The sequence below is a fragment of the Camelus ferus genome, chromosome 11 (genome assembly GCF_009834535.1).
Source record: "Camelus ferus isolate YT-003-E chromosome 11, BCGSAC_Cfer_1.0, whole genome shotgun sequence".
Taxonomy (NCBI): Eukaryota; Metazoa; Chordata; class Mammalia; order Artiodactyla; family Camelidae; genus Camelus; species Camelus ferus.
In genome coordinates this window covers 28,603,912-28,631,304 of record NC_045706.1, presented here as the reverse complement: position 1 = coordinate 28,631,304, position 27,393 = coordinate 28,603,912, and the positions used below count along the sequence as shown (strand labels likewise).

The following is a 27,393-nucleotide window of genomic DNA, read 5'->3' as shown; positions in this document are numbered from 1 at the left end:
GCATCATTCACCCTGATTTCAAACTATATTACAAAGCTATAACAGTATGATATTGGCATAAAAACAGACACACAGATCAATGAAAACAAATAGCCCAGAAATAAACCCATGCACAAATAGGTCAATTAATTTAGGACAGAGAAGCCAAGAATATACAATGGGGAAAGGTATCTTCAATAAATGGTGTTGAGAAAATTGGACAGCCACATGCAAAAGAATGAAACTGGACCACTATCTTTCACCAAACTCAAAAATTAACTCAAAATGGTTAAAGACTTGGACATAGGATCTGAAACCATAAAACGCCTAGAAGAAAACATAGGCAATAAACGCCTTGACATAGGTCTTGACGATGATTTTTTTAATATGATACAGAAAAGCAAAAGCAACAAAAGCAAAAACAAATAAGTGGAACTACATCAAACTAGGAATCCTCTGTGCAGCAAGAAAACCATCAGTGAAAATGAAAAGACAATCTCCTGAGTGGGAGAAATTATTTGCAAACCATATTCTAATGAGATGTTAATACCCAAAATATATAAAAAAAACTTATACAATTCAATAGCAAAAAACAAGCAATCTGATTAAAAAATGGGCAAAGACATACAGATGGCCAATAGTTACACGTAAAAATGCTCTACATCACTAGTCATCAGGGAAATGCAAATGAAAACCACAGTGAGACATCATTTTATACCTGTCGGAATGGCTGTTATCAAAAAGACCAGAAAGGAAAGTGTTGGCAAAGATGGGGCAACAAAGAAACCCTTGTGTTGGTGGGAATGTAAATTGGTGCACCCACTATGGAAAACAGCATGGAGGTTTCTCAAGATTAAAAATAAACCCACTACACTGCACTGCACTAAACCTTTCTGTCATGGTGGGAACACTCTATACCTGAGCTCTTCAATATGGTAGCCACTAACCAACCACACGTGGTTACTGGCACTCAAAATGTGGCTAGTGTAACTAAGGAATTGAATTTAAAATTTTATTTTATTTTAATTAATTTAAATTTAAATTGCCACATGTGGCTCATGACTGTATTATAAATATACAATATAAATAATATAAAATAAAAATTTAAATAATATACAATATAACATAAATAAGGTAGTATAAAATAAAATAATAAATTCTGTTTCAAATAGCAGCCAAAAGCATCACATATCTAGGAATAACCTTGACACAAAAAGTAGTGTTATGCTGAGAACGTAAAATTCTACTAAAACCTATAAAAAGTGATTGACATGAAAGGAGAGATATACTATGTTCCTAAAATGTTCTTTCCAAATTAATGTGTAAGTTTAATACATTTCAATCAAAGTCCCAATAATTTTTTATTATTGATAAAATTATATCAAAGTTCATCTGCATAATTAGGTGATAACCATCAAGAAAAAGAGTACCCAAGGGGGGCTGGCCTCATTTGACACCAAAATATGTTATAAGGCTTCGACAACCCTGCAACATGAAATAGTCTGGAAGCAATCCCTAGGCTACATGAGAAAATTCATATATGACAAAGGAAGTTTCACCAATTTGTGGAAAGAGAGGCACTAGTCAATGAATTATGTTGAAACAAATGAATTAGCTCTTTGAAGAATAGTCAGGTTGGCTTTTGAATGTCATACTACACACCGAAATAAATCCCAGATAAATAAAAAGTATAAAAATTTTAAAATTAAATCAATAAATTGGCTGAACAGTATTTAGAATCAAATGAGCTAAGTCTGTACATTCAAAGCATACAGCTATGGAATTTTTACCAAAAGGCAAAGGATAGCCCATGGCAGTCTCCTAAAAGAAGACTCTCAGTGGATTCCAGGTGATAGCACCTGGGTAACTTTCTTCTTCCACCACCAACCCCTGGCTACTCAAAATGTAACCTATAGACAGGCAGCATCGACCTGGTCTTGGAGCTTGACAGAAATACAGACTCCCAGGGCCCACCCCAGACCCGCCAATTCAGAAGCTGCATTGTGAACAAGATCCCCAGGTAGATCGTGCGCACAGTGGAGTTTGAGAAGCTCTGACTCAAGGCACCGGAGACTTTGCCTCCTTCAACCATGCCCCCGAGATCAAGGCCTCTCCATGCCTCTCATGGCTGTAATGAAGAGGTCAAGCCGGGCAATTCTCCACAGAAATGTAGGATTTGAATGGATAGGCGGTAGGAAGCACCTGAAATGCACATCAATGAAGATACCACCTGCTCCAGTCTTGGCTGACCCCGCTGGATCTCCAACCTGCAATTCAGGGAGTTGCCACCAGGTGGTAGTGTTTTGTTACAAAGCTCTGGAGAGTAACTATTTCAGGAATAGATTATGAAATACAATAGGAAAACTGCTTTTCAGAAATCAAAGATAGAAACCTTTAAAGAAGTCAATAAAACTTTAAAGCTATTGTATAATAAATTTGAAAATATAAAAGGAGATTACTTTTAAAGAAATACTTTCTAATGATACATAATCAAGAGTCTGCTGATATTTAACAATTGGCTGGGGGAAGGGAGAGCCTCCTTTCCCTGGTGTAAATACTCCCACCATGGCTGACATCAAAGTCACAGGATGTGGAGTTGAAGGATGTCTGTACCATTGGCTCTTCCAAGCAGGTAAGCGCCAGCTCCAGCACTCTTCTGTAATAACAATAAATATCTGTAAAGTCCCTCATGGTTTCTAGAGTTATATCATGTTTCCCATCTAATCCATGAGCCTGACCTTCAAGGCTGCAAAAGATGACCATGACCCACTCCTTGCAGGGAAAGGCCCCATCACTGCAGCTCCCATCTCAGGGTCCTCACAGCACAGCATCTTGCCCTCTGTCTTCTCCCCATCTACAGCCGAACAGGGGTACTTTCTCCCAGGGATCAGGCTACATGCCTTCTATACATTAACCTCAAAGGAATGCCCAGTGAGGAGGTAGGAATTGGCCAAGGTCATGCAGGCAGGGTGAGGCTTCATGAGTGTTTCAAGTCAAAAGAGGCCTCCCTGATTCCCAGATTACAGCCCTCCTCAACCAAAGTTTCACATTCTAAGAAGGTAATAAATACTATTTAAACTCCTTTCTTAAATAGTCAATATAATGAAACAGAAGCAGATTCACAAATAAGAAGAACAAATTAGTGGTTACCAGTGTGGAGAGGGAACAGGGGAGGGGCAGCATAGGGGTAGGGGATTAAGAGGCACAAACTAATATGCAAAAAATAAATAAGCTACAAGGATATATTTTATAGCACAGGGAATACAGCCAATATTTTATAATAACTATAAATGAAGTCTAATCTTTAAAAATTGTGAATCATTATGTTGTATACCTGAAACATATATATCATAAGTCAACTATATTTCAATAAATGAAATAAACTGCTTTCTTTACTGCAGGACTTCTCAAGCCTTTACAATCCTAAAAAATATCACAACTCTCCAAGAGAAAGAGAACGCAGCATTTCCCAACATGGTTGCCCTGGAATTTCTCTTCACTGAATCTTCCATCCTAAGGAACACCTTTGGGAGACTGCTGCACTCCTCAGCAGTCCTCCAGGAATTACTGACTCCTAGGACTAGAAGGGGACCCAACCCACCATATGATGTCTGAGTGGCCTCTTCTCACACACCTCTGGTGACAGGGAGCTCACGCCCTTCCAACACATGCCCCTTTATCTTGGAACGGCTCTCTCTGTTGCTTCCAAGTCTGGTGTTTTCATTCTTCTCTCAGGACTGAGGCACTGAAAAGTAAAGTGCTGAGCCCGGCCACCTGGTACAACTCTGAGAAGGGGGCGGGGCTTGAACACAGGCCTCTTGGCTGTAAACTTGGAGTTCAGTTCCCTGCCTCACCCAGGACCCAGGTTTTAGAATTGAGATTCAAGGTGGGGGCTGATCTCAAGGTCAAAGGTATGAGCTCTGTTTCCAGATGAGCTACTGGCCTGGCCAAGACTGGATAGCCCAGTGGGGGTGCTTGGAGGGGACAGAAAGCAGGAGGCATTGGCCAGAGGGTCCTTCACTCTCCGCCCCACCCGAGATCCCAAGAGTCTCATGGTGGGGAGGAAGGGTCCTGGGGGTGTTAATTGGCCCCTGGCTTGGGGCCTGCAGAGCTGGAGAGCTTGTGAGCAGGCAGAAGCCCAGTCAGAGGGAGATGCCTTCAACTGTACTGTTGCCTTCAGTCACCAACCACACCCTCCGCAAGACTGTTTTCTGGCCCCACCTCGCACCTTCCAGTCCATCCCAGTCACAGCCCTGCGCCTCCCCAGGGCTCACTCCAAAACTGACAGAGTCCCAGATTTACTCTGTGGGAATGACCTCCAGCAGGTACTCACTTCACCTCATCTCACGTCCACCAACCAGGCCATTCCCTGATTTCATTTCCACACTTACAGCCCAGACTTGCAGGACGTTTATTTTCCTATTAGCTTCCCACTTATGGCGGAATCACAAATGTTCCACAGTGGAGCTGCATCTTGGGACACGAAAGGCCCAAGTTAAAGCAGTATGGAACCACTGGTCTATACCGGGAAGAGGGAGTTTGGATGCTCCGTGTGACATTGGGCAGGTCACGCTTCCCTTTGGTGGCATTTTCTTCACCCATACAAGGAGACAACTGAACCTGCTGAGGGTTTCTGGAGGCAGGGCCACAGACCACTCTGTCAGAAGTGCCTGAGGAGACCGTTGATACTGCAGATTCCCCAGGCCCCTCCCACATCTATGGAATCAGAATCTCCAGGGACAGGGCCTGGCAATATGCAGTGTTAAGCTCATGCCCCGCCCATCCCCACAGGTGACTCGCTCCCACTGAAGTTTCAAGACCAGTGGAGTGGATGTCTCGGGGTCCCTCCAGCTCTAATGTTTAATTTCACCACAGCTTCTATTAGAGAAACGTAGAGCATCCACCCAGGGCCTGCTGTTTGTCCATCCCCATAACAAACCGCTCAGGAAGGACCTCGCTGACGTTCCGTGAGACAGTCATCTAGAGAGAAGCTGAGATTACCGGAGGAACTAAATCTGGAGCCTTTGAACCATTGGAATTCCTCTCAGGAACCAGGCTGAGGTGGGGTGGAGGGGCCAGAGGCGGGGAGAGTTACAGGGAAATCCTACCCAGAGACACATTTAGTTCACTTCAAGTTTCCAGCAGAGGGATTTAACAGGTTTAAAGCAGTTTTCTATGAATCTTTGTCAAGGGAGTGTATGTACAAACAAACAGGGAGGGTTTTTTTTTAAGTAAAAAGTTAATCGGCTTAAAGTGTGCAACTAAATAAGCAAAGCTTACATTAAAGTGACCCACAGAGAAAGGACCCCATGGAAAGAAAATTCTAGGAAATACAATATGGCCTCTATGTTCTTTTGTAGTTCCACGCTATAAATATTCATGGGGCGGTGTTAATGGGGTCCACAGCTCTATGCAACCACAATAGTTTTTTTGTTTATTCTCAGGACCATGAACTTTGAAACCATGAACCTAAATTTCAGGACTCTGCATTCAGGCGCGTCTGCAGAGCAGGAGGGGAGAGGCTCAGGCCTGCGGAGGACAGAGGAGAGGAAACAGGCGAGATGTGAATCATGCCTCCTGGATCTTTCATTTGAGATTAAAGAGGAGAATCTGTTTAGTATGGGAGGCTCCCTGTCTCCAGGGTCTCCAGCTGCTCCAGCCTGGGGAAATGGCCTTCACAAGGCATGGATGGCTTAGTCACTCAAGCATATGGCAGAGAGGGGTCCGGAGCTGGGAATAGCGTAATTGGATCAAACAGATTTGTTGCAAGTTTTACATTGAAGACTTAAAAAAACTACTCTAAATCATGGAATTTCTAAGGTGGAGAGAGTTAAAAAGTCATCTAAGAAATGTCCTTGTTTCCATATGAGGAAACTGAGATCCAGGAAGGTTAAATGACTTGCTCAAAATATTACATCTAGGAGCCACATCTGCTGACTTTAAACCAGTATTCCTCCCCTTCACCAGGAATGACAAATATGAGACAAACATGTGTCCCTCTTAGGCCCTCTCTGCCAGTGCAAATATCCTTAATTAATCACTGCCCTCTTGTCTACTGAACCTGGACACAGCCTCCAAATCCATTGCAATGCAGTCTGCAGAGGACCAGCACAAATGGATGGAAATGATAGATGAATTGGGAACCTATTTGCCATCTATGCCCTGCAACATGCTGGCAATGTCCGTAACCCATTGGCTGTTTGTTCCAGCTAAGAATTTCTATTCAAATCCATTTAAAATCTGATCTTAGGGGTCCGAGAGGACACAATAGAAACCTGAGAGTCCATAGGACTTTCTGTGTTAAAAGTCAGTCATGAAAAGATGCTCAGCATCACTAATTCTCAGAGAAATGCAAATCAAAACCACAGTGAGGTATCACTTCACACCCATCAGAATGGCTATCATCAAAAACTCTACAGATAGCAAATGGTGGAGAAGATGTAGAGAAAAGGGAATTCTCGTACACTGTTGGTGGAAATGTAAGCTGGTACAGCCACTGTGGAAAATAGTATGGAGTTTCTTTTAAAAACAAAAAACAGAACTACCATATGATCCAGCAATTCCACTACTGGGTATATATACAGAAAAAACAAAAACACTAATTCAAAAAGATACATGAACACAATATTCATAGCAGCACTATTTATAATAGCCAAGACACAGAAGCAACCAAAGTGCCCATCAACAGGAAATTGGGTTAAGAAAATGTGAGATACATACATACATACATACATATACATATAATGGAATATTACTTGGCCATAAAAAAGAATGAAATACTGCCATTTGCAGCAACATGGGTGGACCTAGAGAATATTATGCTTAGTCAGACAAAGAAATAAGTCTGACAGAGGACAATTACTATATGGTATCACTTACATATGGAATCTGAAAAATAACACAAATGAATGTATATACAAAACAGAAACAGACTCATAGATACAGAAAACAGACTGGTGATTACCAAAGGGGAGAAGGAAGGGGAGAGGGACAAATTATGGGTATGGCATTTCTAGATACAAACTACAATATATAAAATAAATAGGTAACAAGGATATACTGTACAGCACAGGGAATTATACCCATTGTCTTGTAATAACCTATAATGGAATATAATTTGCAAAAATACTAAATCACTATGCTGTACATACGAAAGTAACACAATATTGTAAATCAACTATACTTCAATAAAAAAAATTTTTTAAAAAAGGTCAATCAGGACCTAGGAGAGCACCACACACAGATGGATACCACAGAGGAACTCAGCTCTGAACACTAATTCCACCTTAAAAGAACACCCAGTCCTGCCTTTTGCCTTGGCTGACACCATCCCATTTTACAGAGGAACCAAAAGGGTCCGTGTGGCAGGTAGGCTGGTGGCCACCTTGCTCAAGGCAGATATGGTCTCCTGCCTGGCCTCTTCATCTATATTTCAAGGGGGCTGCACCAATGTATTTCAGAGCCATGCCACAGCTTGGCTTTCCAAACAGGACTCACCTGGCTTAAGAAATACATGCTCAGGTAATTTCCCAGAAAACAAAAGATTGGCATGAGCAGGTAGGACATATCTGCAAGGCTACTTAAGTTTTATAGCTCCAAATACATTTCATCTCACGTGCCAATCCCACTCAACTGGTAATGTTTTCTCTGAGTGCTGTGAGGTGACATGGACCTACAGAAAAAGGGCCCGTGATCAATTAGCCATGCCTGCCACTGGCCTGGGGCAGGAGTGGCATGGTAGGTGCCGCACACGGGCCATTTCCAGATTTATGTTGTAAAGATACGAAAAATAGCTCCATCCACATAAATGAATATCTGCAGCAAGACCTGAGCTATGATTCAAGTTATTCTTTTTATACTTACTTCCCACCCTCTCTGCCCTGCTCTGTGCCCAGGAAGGCTGAAGCTATGGACCTCTTCCTCCAAGGTCTGCCTGCTCTCTGGCTTCTGGTTGCATTCAACCGGGAAGAGACCCTGGTGATCAGAGGGAAGAAGGGGGAGAAATGAAGGCATTTCTTCCCTGCTTTCTCCCTGCTTTGGTGCCGTGTCCCTTGGCCACTTTGCCTCCTGCACAGTTCCAGCTCCTGTAACACTGCTCCCTCCCCTGACCCTTCAACCACAGGGGAGACTTGCTGGTCTTTGGGTGCCTCATGCTCTTCTTGATTCCCTTAATTCTGCCTCTGTAAGGAGTCCCTTACTTATATTGCTGGCTTATATTGCTGTTCTAAGAAAATCCTTGCATTATTTCCATAGCCAAATAGGAAGATGGCATTCTGACTGGTAAAGTGAATGGCTACTTTGGCCTAAGATAACACAGCTCACTGCCTAATTCCAGCAGTATATGACTCACCACTCTCTCATACCTGCTGTTTTCCCATAGTCTAAGCTCACATGGCCTCTGCTGAGTAACGGAGAGAAGGGTGCAGTTTAGGCCCTAAAAGCCAGAAGCTTCCTGGGCTCTAATTTTGCATTTTATGTGCCTGATTCCAGGGTCAGGCATATCTCATAAGCCCTAATATGTCCATTGTGTAATGATCTCTTGTAGAGCATTAAGTTACCAGTGCAATTATGGAGGACTCATTCTGAAGACAAAAGCCCACTGGAGACCCTAAGTCGTGCAGAGAGGGGAAAGATACACTAGGTGGAGAGTAAATGAGCCCTGGGATCCACTGCCTAGGCATGCCAGCAGCTATCCATGTGATTCACCACGCATTACTGCCCCTCCAGGCCCTCGGGGTTCTCACAGGAAACACGAAAAACAGAATAATCCGGAGGGTAACATCCAGCTCTAACGTTCCACAAGACTTGACTCTAAGATCTTACCGTGTGTGTCTAGTAAATGTTCATCAGTGGTAATGGGCCTGTCATCATTTTGACTAAATTCTTTTCATAAAGGTCCAGCAAGTGGCAGAGATTGCTTATTGTCTCCCTTCCTCCCTAGTTATAGGACCTGCGATGTTCCGTTCCAGGCCTTCCAGAAGAAGTATTTCCCAGAATCCCCTATGGCTATCTGGTCATGTGACTAACTTCCAGCCAATGAGAGGAAGGCCAAAGTGGCAAATGGCATCTCCTGGGAACCTTCTCTCACATGTCCTTTTTCTTTCCCAAGCCTGTGTTGTCAAGACTGTATGTGTGATGACTTGAGCTCTGGCTACCATTTTGGGCCATGAAGACAAGGGCCTCAGCTTAGGGAGAGTGGAGGGGCAGGCTGAAAGGGGTTTGGACCCTGGACGACTTCCTGGAGCAGAATTGCCATATTGGCCACAGATTGCAGACCTCCAGACTTTGATGTGAGAAATAAACCTCTAACTTCTTTAGGTCAGTGTTCCAGCTTGTCAGTATATTGCCTTTCAGCTCTAAATCCACCCTTCTTTGTCATGCTTTGTGATACAGGGGCTGAACCCTGAAACGTTTCTCCTTCGTCAGCGGGCACATCAGGCTTTGTCAGTAGAGGGCACTAGAGGGACACCACAAAGGAATGGGACTTCTCTTCCTGGCTCCTGTAGTCTCATCTTTCTTGCTTCGATGGAGTGGCTGCCAGCAGTGTTCAGGAGACCCAACTTGAAGGTGCCCAACCTTCAGAGTTTTGCCCGGACTCCAATGGGCAATTCCCCAATTGTCAGCCTTTTTGCAGCATCTCAAAATTTTCAGTGGGCCACAGCCACATTCCCTCCTATGAAGTTATAGCCTGGGGGGTGGGGGGGAATGGGGGTGAACTCTTCCAAATTTATTCCTTCCCTAATAACTGCTACCTATATCTGTTATTCCTGTTTTCTTTGAAGTTCTCTCTGCCTCCTTTAATAGTCAGTCCCCTTTTGCTAGTTAATAATCCTTTATATTAAATTTTTGAATTACTTCTCAAATTACTGATGTGGTTTCAGTCTCCCAAGCTGGACCCCGATGGCCACAGCCAATTAACATGGGTTCATTACTACCAGTTTAACCCAATCTTAACTGACAGAGCCATGCAGTCATCTCCATGGAAAAAGTGAATGATAGGGTACAGAATAAACGTCCTCTTTTTAAAAAATCTTCTCTCCCAAAATTATTTGTGACAAACATGATAGATAAAAGGTTGAAGTCTTAATCTTCAATGGTTCCTACAACCATTGTTCCTACAACCATGTTCCTACAACCATTTAAAAATGACCATCTAATTTGAAAAATGAGCATAAACAGAAAGAAAAATAGTCCATAAACAAGAAGGAAAAAAAGCCCATAAGTAAGAAATGCACACAGTAAAAGAAATACAAATGGTCAAAATATATTTTTAAAAGTTCAAAATCATTTGAAAAAGAAATACAGTTATAATATAAATGCAAGTTGAAGAAATTGTAAATTATTTTTCTCTTACCAAACCAACAAAGATTTTAAAAATTAGAATACAGAATATTAATCTTAATAAGAGTGCAAAGAGATGAAAAAAAATTAAAGGGCAATTTGAAAAGAAGAATCAGAAGCCCTTAAAGCATCTATGCTTTTGACCCAGCAATTCTAAGGGTAGAATTATTTTCTAAAAAAATTTTTTTAATGAACATAATAATCTAGCAACAAGGATGACTCCAGCACGATTGTTTATAAAATCAAACGATTGGAAAAAATCTATGTGTCCAACAATAGGGGACTAATTAAATTAAATTATACAACAATATACAATTATGCACAAAACAACTTAAATTGATGCTATACAAGTAGATTTATTACATAAGCATCTTTATTGTCATGGAAGGAGGTTCATGGTACTAAATGAAAGTGAAATACAAGCAGATTTAAAACAATATGTACAACGTTTTTAAAAAAACAACACATGTATAGAAAAATTTGGAAGAATATACAACAAAGTGTTAACAACAATTACTCCTAGGCCATGGAATTACAGGAAATATTTACTCTTGCTTGCTCTCTGTATTTTCTAAATGTTCTCCAGTGAATATGTATTAGCTGTGTAATTAAGAAAATTGTTTTATGTTAAAAAATAATCTCCCTTTCCTGCCCATCTCAAGGGCACCCCAAGGTTTGATGAGCATCTTTGGGTGAACTCATTTATGTTTCACTATGACTTTGAGGCACAGCTCAGCTTGGCACGTCTTCCACACACAGAGCCATGCTCTCTCCCCCATCTTCCCTTCCTTTCTGTTCCTGAGGTCCAACTCTGGACTTCAAGCTCCCAGGGCTAGGAACTCCTGGTGGTCCTCCTGTCTCCTGCTTCTACAGATCCTAAGCATTGTATGTCTTCATTATAACAGTCCTCTGCTCAAAACCCATCAATAGCTCCCCATTTCTCAAGGGGCATGTTTTAAATGTCTCAGCTTGCTATTCACTGTTCTAAGCCTCTTTCAATCTTGTCACTGTTGGTCTGCAAAGTAAACCGGGTCATCTCCCAGCTCCAGACATAGCCAAAGCATTCCCGCTATCTCGCCTTGACTCTCAATGTTTATTCTACCTGAAATGCCTTTCTCTGCATTCCGCCTTCTTCAAATCCCGGCCAAGTTCAGGTCTCATCAACCCCCTTACAAGGGAGCCTTCTTTGATTGTCTTACGGTGATTGCTACCTTTTCCAAATCCCTATAGTATCTCATTTGCTCCGTTTTTCATCTGGCAAGTATTTGTTGATCACCCAGCATGTGCCAGGCACTGTACTGGTGACTGGGAAATTAAATGAGTCTAGTTTCTATCCCTTGGAACTCATTGTCTGATAGGGAGACAGACACTGAGCAGATAAATAGTCCCACAATGACTACACCCTGTTTCAGACTGCATACCCTGTTACAAACATGCCGTGAGGGGAAACAAAAGTGATGAGAGATTTAAGAGAGGGGACCTGATTGAGGTCAAGCCTAGGGGGGCCTCGGGGCGAAGACTGGGGAAGGACATGTAAGTCAAGGAGCAAGGGGGCAGCCAGGAGGCAGGTTCAGGTACCATTGCAGAAGCCCACATGAGAGCCAGTGGGGTTTAGACCAAATGGGGCAGTAAAGATGGGGAGAAGTGAATGGGCTTAAATTTGGAAACAGAATTGGCAGGACTTGGGTTGGACTGCATGAGAGGTAGAGGGAGGGACCCATATCCAGGATGAAGCCCCGTTTCTGGTTGAAGCACCTGGCACCACCACCAGATACCACCTGGCACCTGCCAGCAAAGGGCCCAGACCTCAGCAAGCCACAGCGGACTCTGAGCTCAGGCGGAGGATGGGGAACCAGTGACAGCTCAGCAGGGAGGAGAACTGATCCAAGGAAATGAAAAAAAGTTGAGGCAGAAGGAAGCCTGCTCCTGTGGGAAACTGGCTTGCGCCAGTCTCACATCAACGCAAGGCCAGTAACCCAGGTGGGAGGAAGGGGAGGAGGCTCGGTGCAAATTGCAGGATGAGCCGGGAGATAAGTGGCCCAGCTGGTGGAGTGGGCAAAGACTCGGGGCTGAACATCAACACTCAAGTGCTCGTGCAGGCGAGCTTGAGAATATTTATTGGTAATTGACAGAAGTGGTTAGAGGGTGGCGTGATCACAGATAGGTCTGTAACCAATCAGCAGGAAAGCTCGGTTCCTGTTGCTATGTTTGCATCCAGGCAGAACTGTATTATGAGCGGGCTAAGAGGATACCATGAGAAACCTGCTTCTGTGCATTTGGTTTATCTATTATCCGCTCCCTGCTTCATGGATGAGAGCGAGCGAGCTGTGAAGCAATAAATTATCACTTGCCACATGCTCTGGGTCCCAAGAGAACTCTCTGCAGCCCTGAGAGGGAGAGATAAGCCTACACAGGCTGATGAGAGATTGTCACTTATAGGGAAAGTCTTAAATGGGGAACAATACCAGGACTAATCATAACAGCAAGGAGCAGAGCTAACAATTAATGATGCTCACTAAACATTTCATGTTCACGGCCTTATTCAATCCTCGAACAAATCTATTTGATGGGTTTTCCTATCATTCCCATTTTCCAAATGAGGAGACTGAGGCTCAGAGAGGTTAAGAAACTTATTCAAAACCACACAAGTAGTGTGGCTTCAGGCCATGGCTTCAGGCCATGGGCTACCTGATGCCAAAAGTAGTGTCTTCAACAGGATGTTCCACTGCTCTGGTCTGTCACCCAGGCTGCCACTCACACAGAGCCTCCTTAGGAAACGCAGGCCCTCTAATTCCTCTCCCTCTGGGGTGGGGAGAGGGGCTGGACCCATCGTCCTCAACAGACCTGACACCCATGCACTTCCCTAGGCCTTCTGGGAAAGGGATGGAGGAACAAAGAGGGGACAGTTACATTTCAATATCTTGTATTATTCATTTATTCTTCCCTACGCTTTGGGACTGAGAGTACTTCAAAGGCCAGAATTACCTCATCCTTGTTGGGTTCCTAGCCAAGACTGAGAAAAAGGTAGGGAGAAGGTAGTGGGCTATGGTACTCTGGGGAACAAGTGTACAAACATGACTTTCAGACTGGGCAGCAGGGAGATGCTTGCTAACTAGAGAGAGCCAGGAAAAGGGGAGCTGCTCCAGGGTTGGAGAGGCCATGAGCTTTGAAGGGAGAACAGGGGTTTGAGGTCATTATCCAACCACTTACAAGTTCAATGTCCTGTGCAGGCTTAGCCGAGTCTCTCCTCTGTGCAGGCACCCAGACTATGTCCTGCAGTGCCTAGGATCATAAAGGCCCTGAACATCTCCTGTGAGTGCTCAGATCATCTCCTATTTGAAAGCCCAATGGAGAGAACAGAAGAAAAGAGCTTTGTAAACCATCAGGTGTGGCCCGAAGCTCTAAGGCAACACTGTAACCACTGTGAGGGTTCATATCATTGCTCTTCCTCTTAAGAAACATGGTGAGGGGTAAGAAGGCCAAGGTTTGGGGACCAATGAAGTTATGACCTCTATTCAGATTGCTTGCCTATCCGTGGCAGAAGGATATGCACTGCCATCAGATGTGATGTGGGCCCAGGTCCTGCTTGCACCTCAGCTATTTGGACCCTGGAGGGATACTTTTGGAAAGAGGAGTGGCTGGGAGGAACCTGAAGGCTCCATCTCAACACCATTCACACCGCTCCAGTCAGGGGCTAGCTTTCCAGGTGGGGCCTGGACACCTGGTTGGCTTGCAGTACATGGAACCACCTAGTCTACTATCAAAGAGCCAGTGAGATTCATGGCAGATTTGTTTTTAGAGCAAGTTCTCTGGGTATAGAGGAACTGTCACCATTGGCGTTGCTAGGAAACAAAATTCTGAAATTGTCTGCTCCAGTTCAGATACTTGGTTTCCTGCCCTTGGAAACTTGTTGGATTTCTGCGGGGGTGAAAACAATAAAAACAATACTATTTACTACATGTTTACCATGTTCCAGGCACCATTCTAAGTGTTTTGTCTATATTAACTCATCTAATCTTCATAATAACCCCCCGTGGTAGGTGTTAGCATCCACATTTTATAGGTGAGGAAACAGAGATCCAGAAAGCTTCAGCAGCTTGCTCAGGGTCCCACAGCATTAAGCGGAAGAGGCAAGGTCTGAACTCTCTCTCACGGGAGGGGAAGGCGGTGTTGTTCATGGGACTCAGTTTAATCCCCACACCTTTTGTGCATGACAGGTTCTTCGGAGGCCACAAAGTGATAGTGACATTTCACATTCATTGAGTGCTTCTCTTTGCTGAGCAAAGTAGCAAGTGCCTTTCATACAGCAGCAGCCCGTGAAATAAGTTTCTTTTAATTGCATTATGTAGACTCAGGGAAGTGAGGCTTTGAAGGCTGCAGGACTCGCTCAAGGTGTCACAGTTAGTGAGTGACAGAGATGAGATGGAAAATCCAAGTCAGCCTGACTCGAAAGGTACCAAACCAACAGCTGGGGAGGAGCCAGGTGCTCAAACATGCACAGCCTGGGCTGGGCAGAGCTGTCACAGTGGCTGGAGGAGCGATGGTTAGGGGAAGGTCTGGAGCCGCTGGATGAGAGGGCCCGAGCTGTCTGCTGCTCGGCTTCCATCAGGAGCATCTTCCCGCTGGGGAGGCCATGCCTGTGAGCTCCCAGGGACAGGGCTGAGCTTGACTGGCACTTAGCTCCCCAGCACCCGGTGTGGCCCTGCCCGTGCCAGGCGCCCTGCAGATCCGGGGCTGTTGTGATGGCCCCTCCTCTCCATTCACAGTGCTGGACAGAGGATTAAAGGACACTCCCCACACACATGCCACCCCCGGGACAGGGGGAAAGATGCTGATCCCTGCATGGCTGGGCATGGTGAAGATTAAAAAAATGAGTTCCACTGGAGTCAGAGTTGGGGACCCACTTGTGGACTTTTCTGTCTGGAGAAGTTGAGCTCTGCCCACACAGACAGCATGGGAAGTCAAAGGAGCACCAATGTTGGGCAGAGGGTCTAGGCCTGAAGCTCAGTATCTCCAGATGCAAAATGGGAACCGTCCCAGCTGCTCGTCTACGGGGGCTGGGTGGAAGGTCAACAGGGTGTCCTTGCTATCATTCAGCTCTTGGAACATTCTCGCCCCACAGTGGCTGATGTGTTCCCCTCCCAGCCTCCCCTCCCCCAGAAGCTGCCCGCCCCAGCATGAGCTGTGGCCTGATCGGGACCTCTGGGCTCTGCTGGGTGCCTGAGGGCCACCCGTCCTCTGCCTGTCCAGGAGACCCGAACCCTCAGCCTGGGCAGCTGTGCTCTCAGCCGTCAGCTCATCAAGAGCCAAGATGGAGCGTTTCTCCCCCAAGCTCTGCCTGGCCCGTCCTTGTGCTCACTGACTTTTTTCTTTTTAATCTTTATTGGGCTAGAACTCACATACCAAAAAATTCACCCTTCACTTACTTTCAAGACCCTGTTTGCCAATAACTATCAGGTCTGAATTTAAGAATCCCTGACTGTACTATGTGAAATCACTTGTTCATTTATCACAAAAATTCAACTTCCTCTATAGCATTTCAGCAAGAGTTCAAGAAGCACTTGCGAGCACCTGCTCTGTACTGTAATAATGTACTGTCATAATCAACCATTGAACTCTTGCCTTGTGCCAGAAACTGTGCTGAGCACGTGACCAACACTGCCTCATTTAGTCCTCGCAGCAACCCTGAGAAGTGAATATTAGTAGTTCTTCTCAAGTGAGGAAACTGAGGCTCAGAGAGGTTAAGTAACTTTCTCAAGGTCACAAAGCAGATCATGGGCAGCAGATTTTGGACCCAGGTCTATCAAGTATCAAAGCCCTTGCTCTTAACCACCTCGTGCCCTGCCCCAGGGCACTTTGCGGGTGAAATGTTGGAGACAGAAGTGGACTAGATGCTGCTCCCGCCTGGAGAAGTGGGAAAGATAAACATTTCATTTCCATACAGCCTTGAAATATTTAGACTCCATCAAATCAGCACCTGCCCAAATCAGCAAGGATACCACGACAAGTAGGGATAAAAATAAAGTTGTAAAAATGCCAGCCGCCCTCACCTGGCTGTGGCCCATGGGGAGAGATGGCAGCTCCCACTCTGGCGACAGGCTAGTGCCAAGGAGACAGGCTTCCATGAGGCACCACGGGAAAGAAATTGTGTGCCTGAGAAGCCAGGGTGTCTGCCCCTGCCATGAAGGATGGAAACTCTGGGGGAGTGCTGCCTTGGACTTCAGCTGCCCCAGCTCCACCCAGAGCATCTCAGGGGAGCTTCATTTTCCAGGCTGACAGTGAGCTTGGAGGCTCCTTCAGTCATGGACTCAGACCAGACAGGGCCAAAAATCATTATTCCCTCATTTGGCCAATATTGATGTGTACCTGTAATGTGCCACTGGGCACTGGGCACAGAGCAGTGGCCAAAGCAGATAAATTGCTGACCTCTCACAGTTTCACAGTCCAGCCTCACATCAGTAGCTGTGAGGGCTGCTGGCAGGAGCTGCTCCAGAGAATGCTGTCCTAGAGGGCCCTGGGTGACCCCAAAATAAGGATGGATTGGTAAGGTCACTGTGTCTGAGAGAGAATGATATAGCAGAGGGGGGCCCCCAAATTCCAGGCAGAAGTAAGGTCTGAAAGTGTGAGGAAGGACTAGAAACTTCCTTGTGAGGCAAGAACTAGTCCCCAGGCCAGCACTCTCACCCCTAGCTCCTGAGCCATCTGCTGCCAGGGACTGCTGACTATGTTTATTTATGTAGGACTATATATATTTATCAAATGTGAGGGCCCTGGCATTTATCAAGCCACCAGCTGAAAAGGAAAGCTGGCTGTCAGCCAGTTCCCTTGGGTTTAATAAACCCCGAAGGCGACAGAGCACTTCACAGTTTACAAAGCATTTGTATATTATTTGAGCCTCAGGTAGACAATATCAGTAACCTGAGTCCCATAACCTCAGCCCAACTCTGCGCAGTGCTACGCTTCTCCTGCGTGGCTCCCCACTGTTCTGCTTGTGGAAGTTTTCTGAACCTGTCTAGCCCACAGCACCCACACACGCAGGTGCAGGCCAAACATGCAGGGAAGTTCAAGCCTCAAGGAGTGGTCATTTGTTCCCAAACTGGCTGCATCCATACTCCCCATTCCACGTGCTCTTTTAAAGCACTGTGACTTTGACCCTCTTTCTGTGGCAGGGTGGGATATGTTCCCTCCCCTTTAATCTGGGAGAGCATGTGACCATGGTGGGAGTGACAACATGGAGCTTCTGAGGCAAGGTCATAAAAGGCAATACAGCTGCCACCTGGTTCCCTGGGGATGCCTGCACTTAGAATCCAGCTGCCATGCTGTGAGGAAGCCAAACTAGCCCACGTGGCTGGTCCACACAGAGAGGCCACTTATAGGTTCTGGTCAACAGTCCAGCTGAGGCCCAGGACAACAGCTGGCCTCAACTGCGAGATGCGAGAGAATGAGCCTCAAGGTGATTCCAGTCCCCAGTTTGTCAAGTCCCCCTCAAGTCTCCCCAGCAGAGGTTCAGATGCTGTGGAGCCGTGACAAGCCACTTCTGCTGTGCCCTTTCCAAATTCCTGGTCCAGTGGTTGTTCTACACCATGGAGTGTCGGTGGGTTTTTACACAGGAATAGAAACTGGAAAAGGGAGCAAACGATGAAGGACAGCAGCCTTTGGATAAATGCTCCAGCCTTCTATTCCCTGGGCAGATAATTCTGGGAGGCCTTAGGGAAGGGCTAGGTGGAGACATGGCCCCAACAACTAAAGCAGATACCTCAGTTCCAGTCCCTTCATTGGATTTCCTCCTTCCCTGTCACGCTCGCTCTGCTCCCTCACCCGTGCTTCTTGGGACCACCTCCCAAACAATCTATCTACACACAAGTCCTGTCTAGGACTTTGCTGTCTCAGGAAGGCAGCTACAACTTGCCTTATGTTTGCCCTTACAAGGCAAGCAGTTTTGTTCCCTTCCCCATTTTGCAGGTGGAGAGGTGAAGTGACTTGCTCAAGGCCACACAGAGAGTAAGAGGCAGGGTCAGGATAAGGACCCAGGCCTCTGGCTCTGAACCCAGCTAAAGAGTTTTGGGCAAGGGCAAGTGGGCAGGAGAAGCCCTCAGAAGCTTTGCGAAAGTTGTTCTCAGGGGCATGGTCATTGAAAGGATGTCTTGTAATTTACAGTCAGCTGAACTCTTGACCTCACGGTATCAGATGGAAAACAAACAGCAGAGCCAGTGGACCACCAGAGACCACGCCCAGGAAGCCCCACGCTTCTTACCAGTCCCAAACCCACTCCCACTCTGCAATCATCTGTTTTAAAGCATCCCTTTTTACAGAAGCAAATAGATTGTTCATTAGTAAGTTTAAAATTTACAGTTTAAAACTTGCTTTGAAGGTCAACATGAAGATATTCTTTCAACAAGTTTCTAGGAAATCTGTTTATAAAGTACTGAATTATCTATCAGGTATTGTTCTAAGCACATTAACCTACTAGGGATTATCTTCATTTACAAATGAAGAAACAAAGGCACAGAGAAATTAAGTGACTTGCCCAAGGCCACACAGTTGGGAAATGACAGAGTCAACAATACAATGTATAAGTGGTAAAACTGCAAATGATAGAACACTAATCAATTTGGTCTATCTCTGAGAGACTGAGTTGGAAGCAAAGTTCACAGAATTGTAGAACACTGAGAAGGAAGGGGCCAGGGGCACAAATTCAAGTGCTCATAAGTATGAAGCAGGCACAGGGCAGGATGGCAGATGTGGACTAAGAGAGTTTGCTCCCTGGATCTGTCAGTTTGCAACCCTAACTAGTCCAACAGCTTCACTCCATGCGTGAGGAACTGAGGCCCAGAGAGGAGGGGACTTGCCAGGGAATACAGCTCCTGAGGGGCTGGGAACAGATCCCAGCTCTCTGTCTGCACTTGGCGTCCATAGCAGAATGGAGACCCACACTCAAGAAGGGGCAAGTGGGAGGCTGTTTTAGGTTTGAAGCCCTGAGGCAAGTCCTAGGCAGAGGGCTTCTGGCTAGAGGAGTCAGGGAGTTAGCATGTGACTGGGATGGGAGGAAGTCTGCCCCATAAGGTTTAGTTTAATATGTAACCAGCAAAGGAGTATTGCCCCGAAAGCTGAGCGACATGTCCTTTCACTGAGACTCCTGTACCTTGGTGAACTGCTTATTGTCCTTCCAGAAGGCTGTTCCCTTGCTCAGGACATTCCCAGAAGCATAGGCAGACTGATGTGACATTTTCCAGGGTCTCCCATCACATCGCCCTCTTCTGGCCACTCTCAGCATCAGCATGGATGAGGGAGAGGTCAAGGGGCTGAGAGGATCCAGGATGACTGTGGAGGATGCACAGAGCTGGTTGAAACCATACACCTGAGATCCTCTACTTTCTGGCCCTACCAGCTTGAAGAGTCACAGAATATGCATGCTCTGGTTATCCAGCATTTTCACCAAAATTACCAGGGGAAAAATGAGGTCCCAAGAGGCAAACCTGCCTCAGGGTTATTCTGTAAGGCTGAGACTGGGAACTGGGGAGCTCTCACAGACAGGCCTATGCCTCTTTCACCCGGATTCACAGTGCCCAGATCAGCATCCAGTGTCCCAGAGGTGCTCAGTACATTCCTGAACATGCTAGCCGCTGCCCCTGTCCAGGCCCCTGCTGCCTCCCAGGTCCCCTAGTTCACACCCAGTAGATGCAGGTGCAGGTGCAGGTGCAGGTGATGGTTGACCCACCCCACTTAGTCCCCATCCCATTTTCGCAGCCTCAGTGTCCCTCCTTCAGGGCAAGGCCACCATTCCAACAGTGGTCCAGAGACTCTTCAGCCTGGTCAGGACCTGGGTCCAATGAGGAACTGAGATGCCTCAAGCCAGGGCATGCAACCTGCTGATATTTTCTCAAATCACCCAGGAACCAACCCTCTGCCCACCTTCCTAACTCAGAGGATGCACAAGGTACAGCAATAAATGGCTATTCTGGAGGAATCTTCCAGCAGGGTAAGATCAGGCCCCTCAAGCTTGGTTTGATCTTCAACCTTCACAAGATTCTCAAGTCTCACACTCTTCTATGTCCTCTGGCCTCTAAGTAACCTGGTCTTCCCCAGACTTCACCCAGTTTTGACCTGCCCAACACCCAGCCTAGACCACAGTCGCTGCACTAACAACACAAATAGTTCGTGTCCTCACCATTATTTCATTTTCAGAGAATTTTACCATAAATCTTGGTGTCCTCCTATAATTACGGTCCCCAATTTAGCTAAGGAAACTGAGGCTCCCAGAGGTCTTCAGGGAGTGCAGAATGGGGCCACAGTGGCCCATGGCACTTAGCACATCAACTGGAAAAAAAGCATTCTGCCCTTCTGCGGATAGATGCCGCGCGAGCTTCCCTCCGGCCGCTCGTCTCTGCGGGCCGCCCAGAGAAACGGCCAGACCCTGCCCAGGATAACCACCGCTACTCGCGGCCCCTGGCCAGCGGCCAGGAGTGTCTTGGCGGACTTCGGAGAGCGTGAGTACCCCTCTGTCCCAGATGGGAACTGCCCCAGTCACATGGGCTCTCTTTGAAACAGGCGCTTGGGCCCTTCTGGGGCTATTCCGGCACGGACACTGCTCCCGGCGGGACGCAACAACCGGTTGGTGGCTCGTGGGAAGCGAGAGCTGCAGTGCCCAGGCCGCGATTTGCGCCAGAAAAGACCCGCGCGTCCCGGGGTGCGGCTTCCTGGCGGGATTAGAGCACCTGACGGCTTCCATCTCCGCCAGCCCAGGACGACCCCCAGCCCGCGACCACGCTGAGACGGCTACAGGGAAGTTTGCTGCAACTTGAGTCATGCACATTCTCCTTCGGCTACCGCTTTCCTTTTGCCTGCTGTGAAGCTTTTCGGTTTTTTAATTATCTGCCCAAGAGTAACCACAAGATCTTCGGAAACTTTGCGTGAAACTTAGCAAATGCCATGAAATCGGACCCAGCAACTCCATCTGAGCCTGGGAACGCCGCGCCCAGCCCGGCTCCTGTTCCTCTGCTCCTGCCCAGCGTGTCCCGCGGTAGCGGGTGCTGACCACCTGGCTGTCAGGCGGCCGCGGCGCCCGCCCCAGCCCCTGGGCGCCCTCTCGGCCTCGGGCACCCGCCCTCATTTGCCTTGGGAACGCTCCCGCGGCCGCTACCATGTGTGCGCCGCACACCAGGGGCCGGGACGTCCCAGCCAGAGTGGTATTTAAGCAGTCCCTCAGGGGCATTGTTTTCCCGTGGAGCCCGGGGGATCTCGGGGAAGGGGAGGGGAGACCCATTCCATAGACGGCAGCGCAGGCTTGCCCACCACCTCATTTACATTTCAAAGGCAAACTTCTGCCGGACTTGCCCAGCGGCAGCGGCGGCGGCACCTACCGGCTTTGCACGGGTCGTGGTAATGTTCCAGCTGCTGCTCCGCGCCCTCCTCGCCTTCCAGCGCGGAGTAGTCCCAGAAGTCTGAGGAGTCCGAGCGCTCCCCAAGCCCCCCGGCGTCGCGGGGCACCGGCAGCAGCAGCAGCAGGAGAGGCAGCAGCAGTGGCACAAGGGCCCCGAGCGCAGTCACCCGGGGCATGGTTGCGAGGGGCTGGCGAAGCCTGAGGGAGTAGCGGGCACCGAAAACTAGGCTCAGGACGGTGCACAGGGTCGGGTCGGCGGCCGCCTGGGCGCGGCGATTACGCGCGGCTGCCCGGCATAGGTCGGGTGCAGAACCAGCAGAGTCCTCCGGTCCGCGTCGGGGCACGCAAGAAGCCGCCGCTTGGAGCTACTTGCCCGGCGGCCGAAGCTGCAGCGGCTGCGACTGTGGCTGTGGTGGCGGTGGTTGGAGCAGTGGCCGCTCCGCCCCTCTCCACCCGGGCTGGACCACACAGCCCTCGCCAGGGGCCCTGGGCAGCCAATCACTCGGGCGCCCGAGGCGAGGCCCCTCCTCTTCCCGGCACCTCCACAACTTCGGAGGAAGGGGAGCGAGGTGTAGATTCTGCAGGCAGGGACCCGGGGCCCGCGTCGCTCCCACCGAGCCGAGGGCTCTCTTCTCTGAGCGCCACCACACCTCCAGCCCCACAGAACGCTGCTTCTGAAGATCAAGGCTCGACTTCCCGCCTTGTTTTATTCTCAAAACTCACTTTCCAACTCCCCGATGGACACGTGGGTGAAGGCAGGCGGCAGTGGTTAGAGCTCAGAGCGCAGAAACAGGTACCAGCGAAGGTTCGCGTTGCTACCAACTCGCTACGTGCTTTTCGGACAATCGTTGCTCTGTAGGGATCAAGAGAATATTCTCTCTGGTCGCTTTCGGCGCAGAAAAAAATCGAGGATTACGATCCTCTCAGCTTTCGCAACATTCCCTCGTCCAACCGTGAAGGGCGCTTTCTGCAGCACCCACCTAACGTGTGGCTGGTGACATAAGTGGCTTGGGGGAGAATTAAATCACTCTAAATCATTTTTAATCAAATGATGGATTTCCCCTCTACATGACCCCATCCTTTAGTAAAACAGTCTAAGATGCTTCATACAGGCAAAAAGACTGATAAACGAACAGCTGTAGGCGCTATTTGTGTCAAATTACAGACGTGTTTTATTAAACAAGCCACTCACAATTAACTTGATGGGATAAAAATGACCAATTTCTGAAGTCTGGTTATTTTTTTGCCAATTAGAAACACATGACTGAATAATTTAAGAGAAAATCAAGAGATATTTTAAACTCACTCCTTGTACCTTAAACGTAAAAATTGTCAGAACTGAGCCATTTTTATTTGCAGGCATAAAAAGTACTATTACCACGAGGTTTTTCCAAGACCTTTTAATGCAAGCAAAATTGCCCTAATCAAGAAGTAAAACACACCAGTGTGTAGAGATTTTCAGCATCACACCCTGTAGAATCTTCTTTTGTTCTGTTTTTCATGTAAACTGCAAGCAGAAAAATGGACTGAGATTCATTTTTGGATTTTCACATGGTTTCACAGCCACTAATGACAAAATAGCTGACAGGGAGCCCAGAGCTGGGCTTTACATAGGATTTGAATTTCTTGCATTATCATGTCTTCTCATCTAGTAAGTAGGGTAACAAGTCCTTCAAACTAGTTAAGGTTTAAAAGTTAACTACTGGAAAAGTGTTACTGGATACATTGTCTTGGCCCTTAGAATTGCAAGTTGATCCTGCTTCATGCTAAGTTTTCATCAAATGGGCACATACAGGATGGAGCCAGATTGGGCAAGAAGATCTGGTTAAACTGACAGACGGAAGGGAGGGATGGGGTGGGGGTGGGGGGTGGATGCCACCAAATGGCAGGGAAGACCAACTGGCCACTAAACAGGCAATAGGTGTGGGAAGGGGTTGAATGTCATTTCTGCCTGAATGCTGGAAGGAGTCAAACCCAACGCCACAGGTCTCTGCATTCAACCCAGTGAAGGTTGCCACCTGTCAGTAGACAAGTCCACAAAGTCAACATCTAAAAGGCCGAACAAACTTCTGTGACACTTCCAGATCTCCAGATGGCACTAGGCAAACAGCCAGCTGGCTTCCTCATTAGCAGGGAATTCCTCCTGAAAACAGACATTACAGGCAACCTCTTGTGCAAGCACTGAGGTTGTGAGCTTTTATTGCCTCTAATCCCCACCTGGTGAGTAGCTGCCAGGCTTCTCACCAATGCACTGCCCAAATATTTTGAAGACAGCCATGCTCCAGGATGAGCAAGCTGCCCAGTTTTATGTCAGAAGTCCTGTTTAAATGCTATTTTGACTATCAAACAACAAATAATCAATAAAGCATTTGGGTCACAGTATAAGTAAGTTAGAAACAACTGAAAGCGATAATTACTATTTTTCTCAGTTCTATGGTTTCTGATTTTTCACTCACCACTTTTATATACTATACTCTAACCTGGGTTCAAATAATTTTTCAAATGTATTTTTCTTTAAATCCCATGAAAATGAGAGGTAGATTTAGAATAAAAGGCCTTCTGATCTAAAGCTGCTCAATTTATTTCATTACATTCCTAATTATGTGTGTGTTTCCTCCCCTGTGGCTCATGGTCCTGTGGAAAACCCTCCACCCAACTCATTCCAACTATACCCCTATGACCAGAGTGATCAGCTGTCTTGTAGCAGCTCTCAAATGCCTCCATCTCCATGCTACCAAGTTTTATTCTCCTTAACTAGTCCATGTAGGCCACTTTCTCATCATGCCTTTCCAGGCTACTATATATCATCTTGTCCAAGGCAGGGAGCAGAACCTCCAGAATAAAGCAGGCACTCTCATCTGCTGGTTCATTTTAGTCTACATTACTGAGCACTGGGAAGGTACTTTCAGTTTTTTTGGAGGTCATTTAAAATATTTAATATTGTTACAATTTTTAGCAGCAGTTTAAAACCTTCTGTGTCTCTCTGAAACCTCTACCCAAGCCCCTAAGGGTAGTACACCAGGCCCTCCATCCACCAGTGAACCATCCTTTCATGTGGATTCCAACCTTGGCTCCTGCCATCTGTCTAGTACTTGCAGTCATCCTAACAGGGCCTTGCTGTCTCACGCCTCCAAGTCTTTGTGCGGGACAACTTCATTACCACACAGCTGGCACCTTCATGGCAACACTACAGCAGCTACCATACCTATGACACTTCCCTATTTACGTCTATCCTACCTTCTGGGTCTGTCACCTGCAGCAAACCTGTCTGGCCAACACCAATTTGGAAACTACCTTCCATATCTCACTCTCTAGACCCTCTTTCCCCTCAGTGACCTCTAAGGTTAAGCCCCACAATCTCAGTGGCTTACACTGAGCCACCAAGAATGACTGTGACTTTGGCTGGCTAAAATGACTTAAATCAAGCTCTCCCTACAACCATGTCCTACATTTTAAAAATTTTAATTCCTGTCGCCTTACATATGCAAAACTTTGAAAATAACTGTAAATACATTTGTAGACCACATTACCATTGACTCCACATGTCCCAATGCAGGCTTATCCCCTCCCCCCTTTTTAATGTTAAACTGTAGATTAGCTGTTTAATAAAAACAGTTCTCACTTTGCATCCAGAAGCTGGTTATAGAAGAGATTCCCTTATACTTCTAGTTTTTCGACTAGACAAAAAGTGTTCACTAAAGAGATCAAAAGTAACTCAAATATGTACCAATTTAAACTATTTGGCTAACGGGAATTGCCAAGTATAGGTGTCAAGGCTGGTTTAAAAAAAAATCAGAGGGAGAAAAGAACCAAGGAGGCTGACAAGAATTTAAGTAACTAGTTAAAACTGGAGATGAAAAAAAAAAAAGTACAAATAGACATGGAGAAATGAACCACTGATTTTGATGCAGTACAATAAAAAGAATCCCTTCCATCAGTATAGAACACTCGTTTCCAATGTGATCTCTATGTACATTATCTGTTCCATAGGCTGGAGAGGAGGTGTCTTCATTTTACAGGTACAGTAGTCAAGATGTTAGGACCCTAGTTTTGATTACGTCTGGGCAAAAAGAGACTCAGCTACTCTAGTTTATCTACAAAACGTAGCTGTCTACCCTACCAGCTTCGCAGCATAGTTGTGAAGGAACGTATGTGAAGCTGCTGTGAAAAAGTAGTAAGTACCAGACAAATGCAATGTGTTACTAATCAGGAGTAAGACAGGCGCAGGGGTAATGGGGTTTGAATGTAAGAGTCAGAGCTTGTATATTTTATAAAGTCAAAAGAATGACAATAAAAAAGAAAAGTAATTTCTTAAGACCAATCTTATTGTACCATTCTTTCAACTTTCTGTATATTTAACTTTTTTTTTCCAAATAAAAAGTTTGGGGAAAAACCAAACCTTAAATTTTAAATCCTTTGTTTCAGGGGTTAGCAAACGATGGCCCACTGGCTGTTGTTGTTTTACTGGAGCACAGCCATGCTCACTAGTTGATGTACTGTCCACCACAGCTGCTGTGCTACAATGGTATGGCTCTCAAAGCCTCAAATATTTCCTATCAGGCTCTTTACAGAAAGCTGGCTGACCCCTGCTTTATTTAATTGTGGAAAGCTATTAGTAATCTCTCCGTATGCATGCCAATAATAATGGGTTATCCCTTATGCTTGGTTCACCTGTTTCAAAAAGGAAAGAAATAAAGCATCCAAGGGAAGTACATTTGACTTTTTATTACTTAAAAAAAAATCCAACTTCAGTTAGATTAACAGACTAGATCAGAACCTCAAATGTGACACATTATATACCGTACTGGATTTCTATTACTAAAAAGCCAGCTGGAATATGACCTACACAAACCAAGGGTGCGCACAAAATGGAGGTAATCACTGAGCAGTAACTGTTTCCTTCCCACTGTCACCAACTGCCTGTGCTCTGTGGGGATCTACAGATCCAAGTTTGACACAGCTGAAAAGTCCAAGTGGGACTGCTTTTCCAAGGGTATCGTTTTCCTTTAAATAGAATGCCATGTTGTTTCTTACTTGCCTAAGCTCTTACCTTATATAAGGCTTATAATTTTCAAGTGACCTAAACTGATGAATTAGGGTAAACACACAGTATTCTGCTGTATCAGTCAATTATCAGCAAGTCCAGTTCACCAATACTTCAGTGTAAATAGTTTTCACAACAGTTTATTTCCACTTCCTAATACAGTAAAATAAGAATTTAATGTTTACTTTTGCCTTTGCACAATTCTGCCTACAGCTCCAATAAGAATGTTGACAAATCAGATGGCTTTCAGAAAAAGCTCACAGCAGAGAAAGTTATTCCCCATACTGAATTTAAATCTTGTAATATTTCTGCAGCTATATGTCAACCTTCTGATCAACCCTACCTCTAAATCTAGTCTAGTCTATTTCTGTACACACTTCTAAACAATCTTTATAAACTTTTACTTCTCTGATCTCTTTAACATCTTGATTGCTAAACTATAGCTTCATAACTATGCAATTTTTATGAAGATATAAAGTATTAATGAATACTTGTGTTTTCATATGTCACTACTCCTATTTATTACATGTTCCAATAAATCAACAGAATGAAGCACTAAGACATGCTGAAATCTAACTTAAAACCCAGATGGAACTGCAGTGTACAGATTACAGAAAGACTTTTCTTTCCCAGAATTCATATACAGAAG

At 46.0% G+C, this 27,393-nt stretch overlaps 1 protein-coding gene across 1 annotated transcript in view; it reads right to left on the bottom strand.

Annotated features, from left to right (window-relative positions):
* TLL2 (tolloid like 2) overlaps positions 1-22,223 on the bottom strand; it is a 118,880-nt gene extending 96,657 nt beyond the window's left edge. The window contains 1 exon segment of the mRNA XM_032491193.1: positions 21,681-22,223. Within this exon segment, the coding sequence (XP_032347084.1) occupies positions 21,681-21,876 (196 nt within the window). The 5' untranslated portion in view covers positions 21,877-22,223.
* Positions 22,224-27,393: the final 5,170 nt, after the last annotated feature.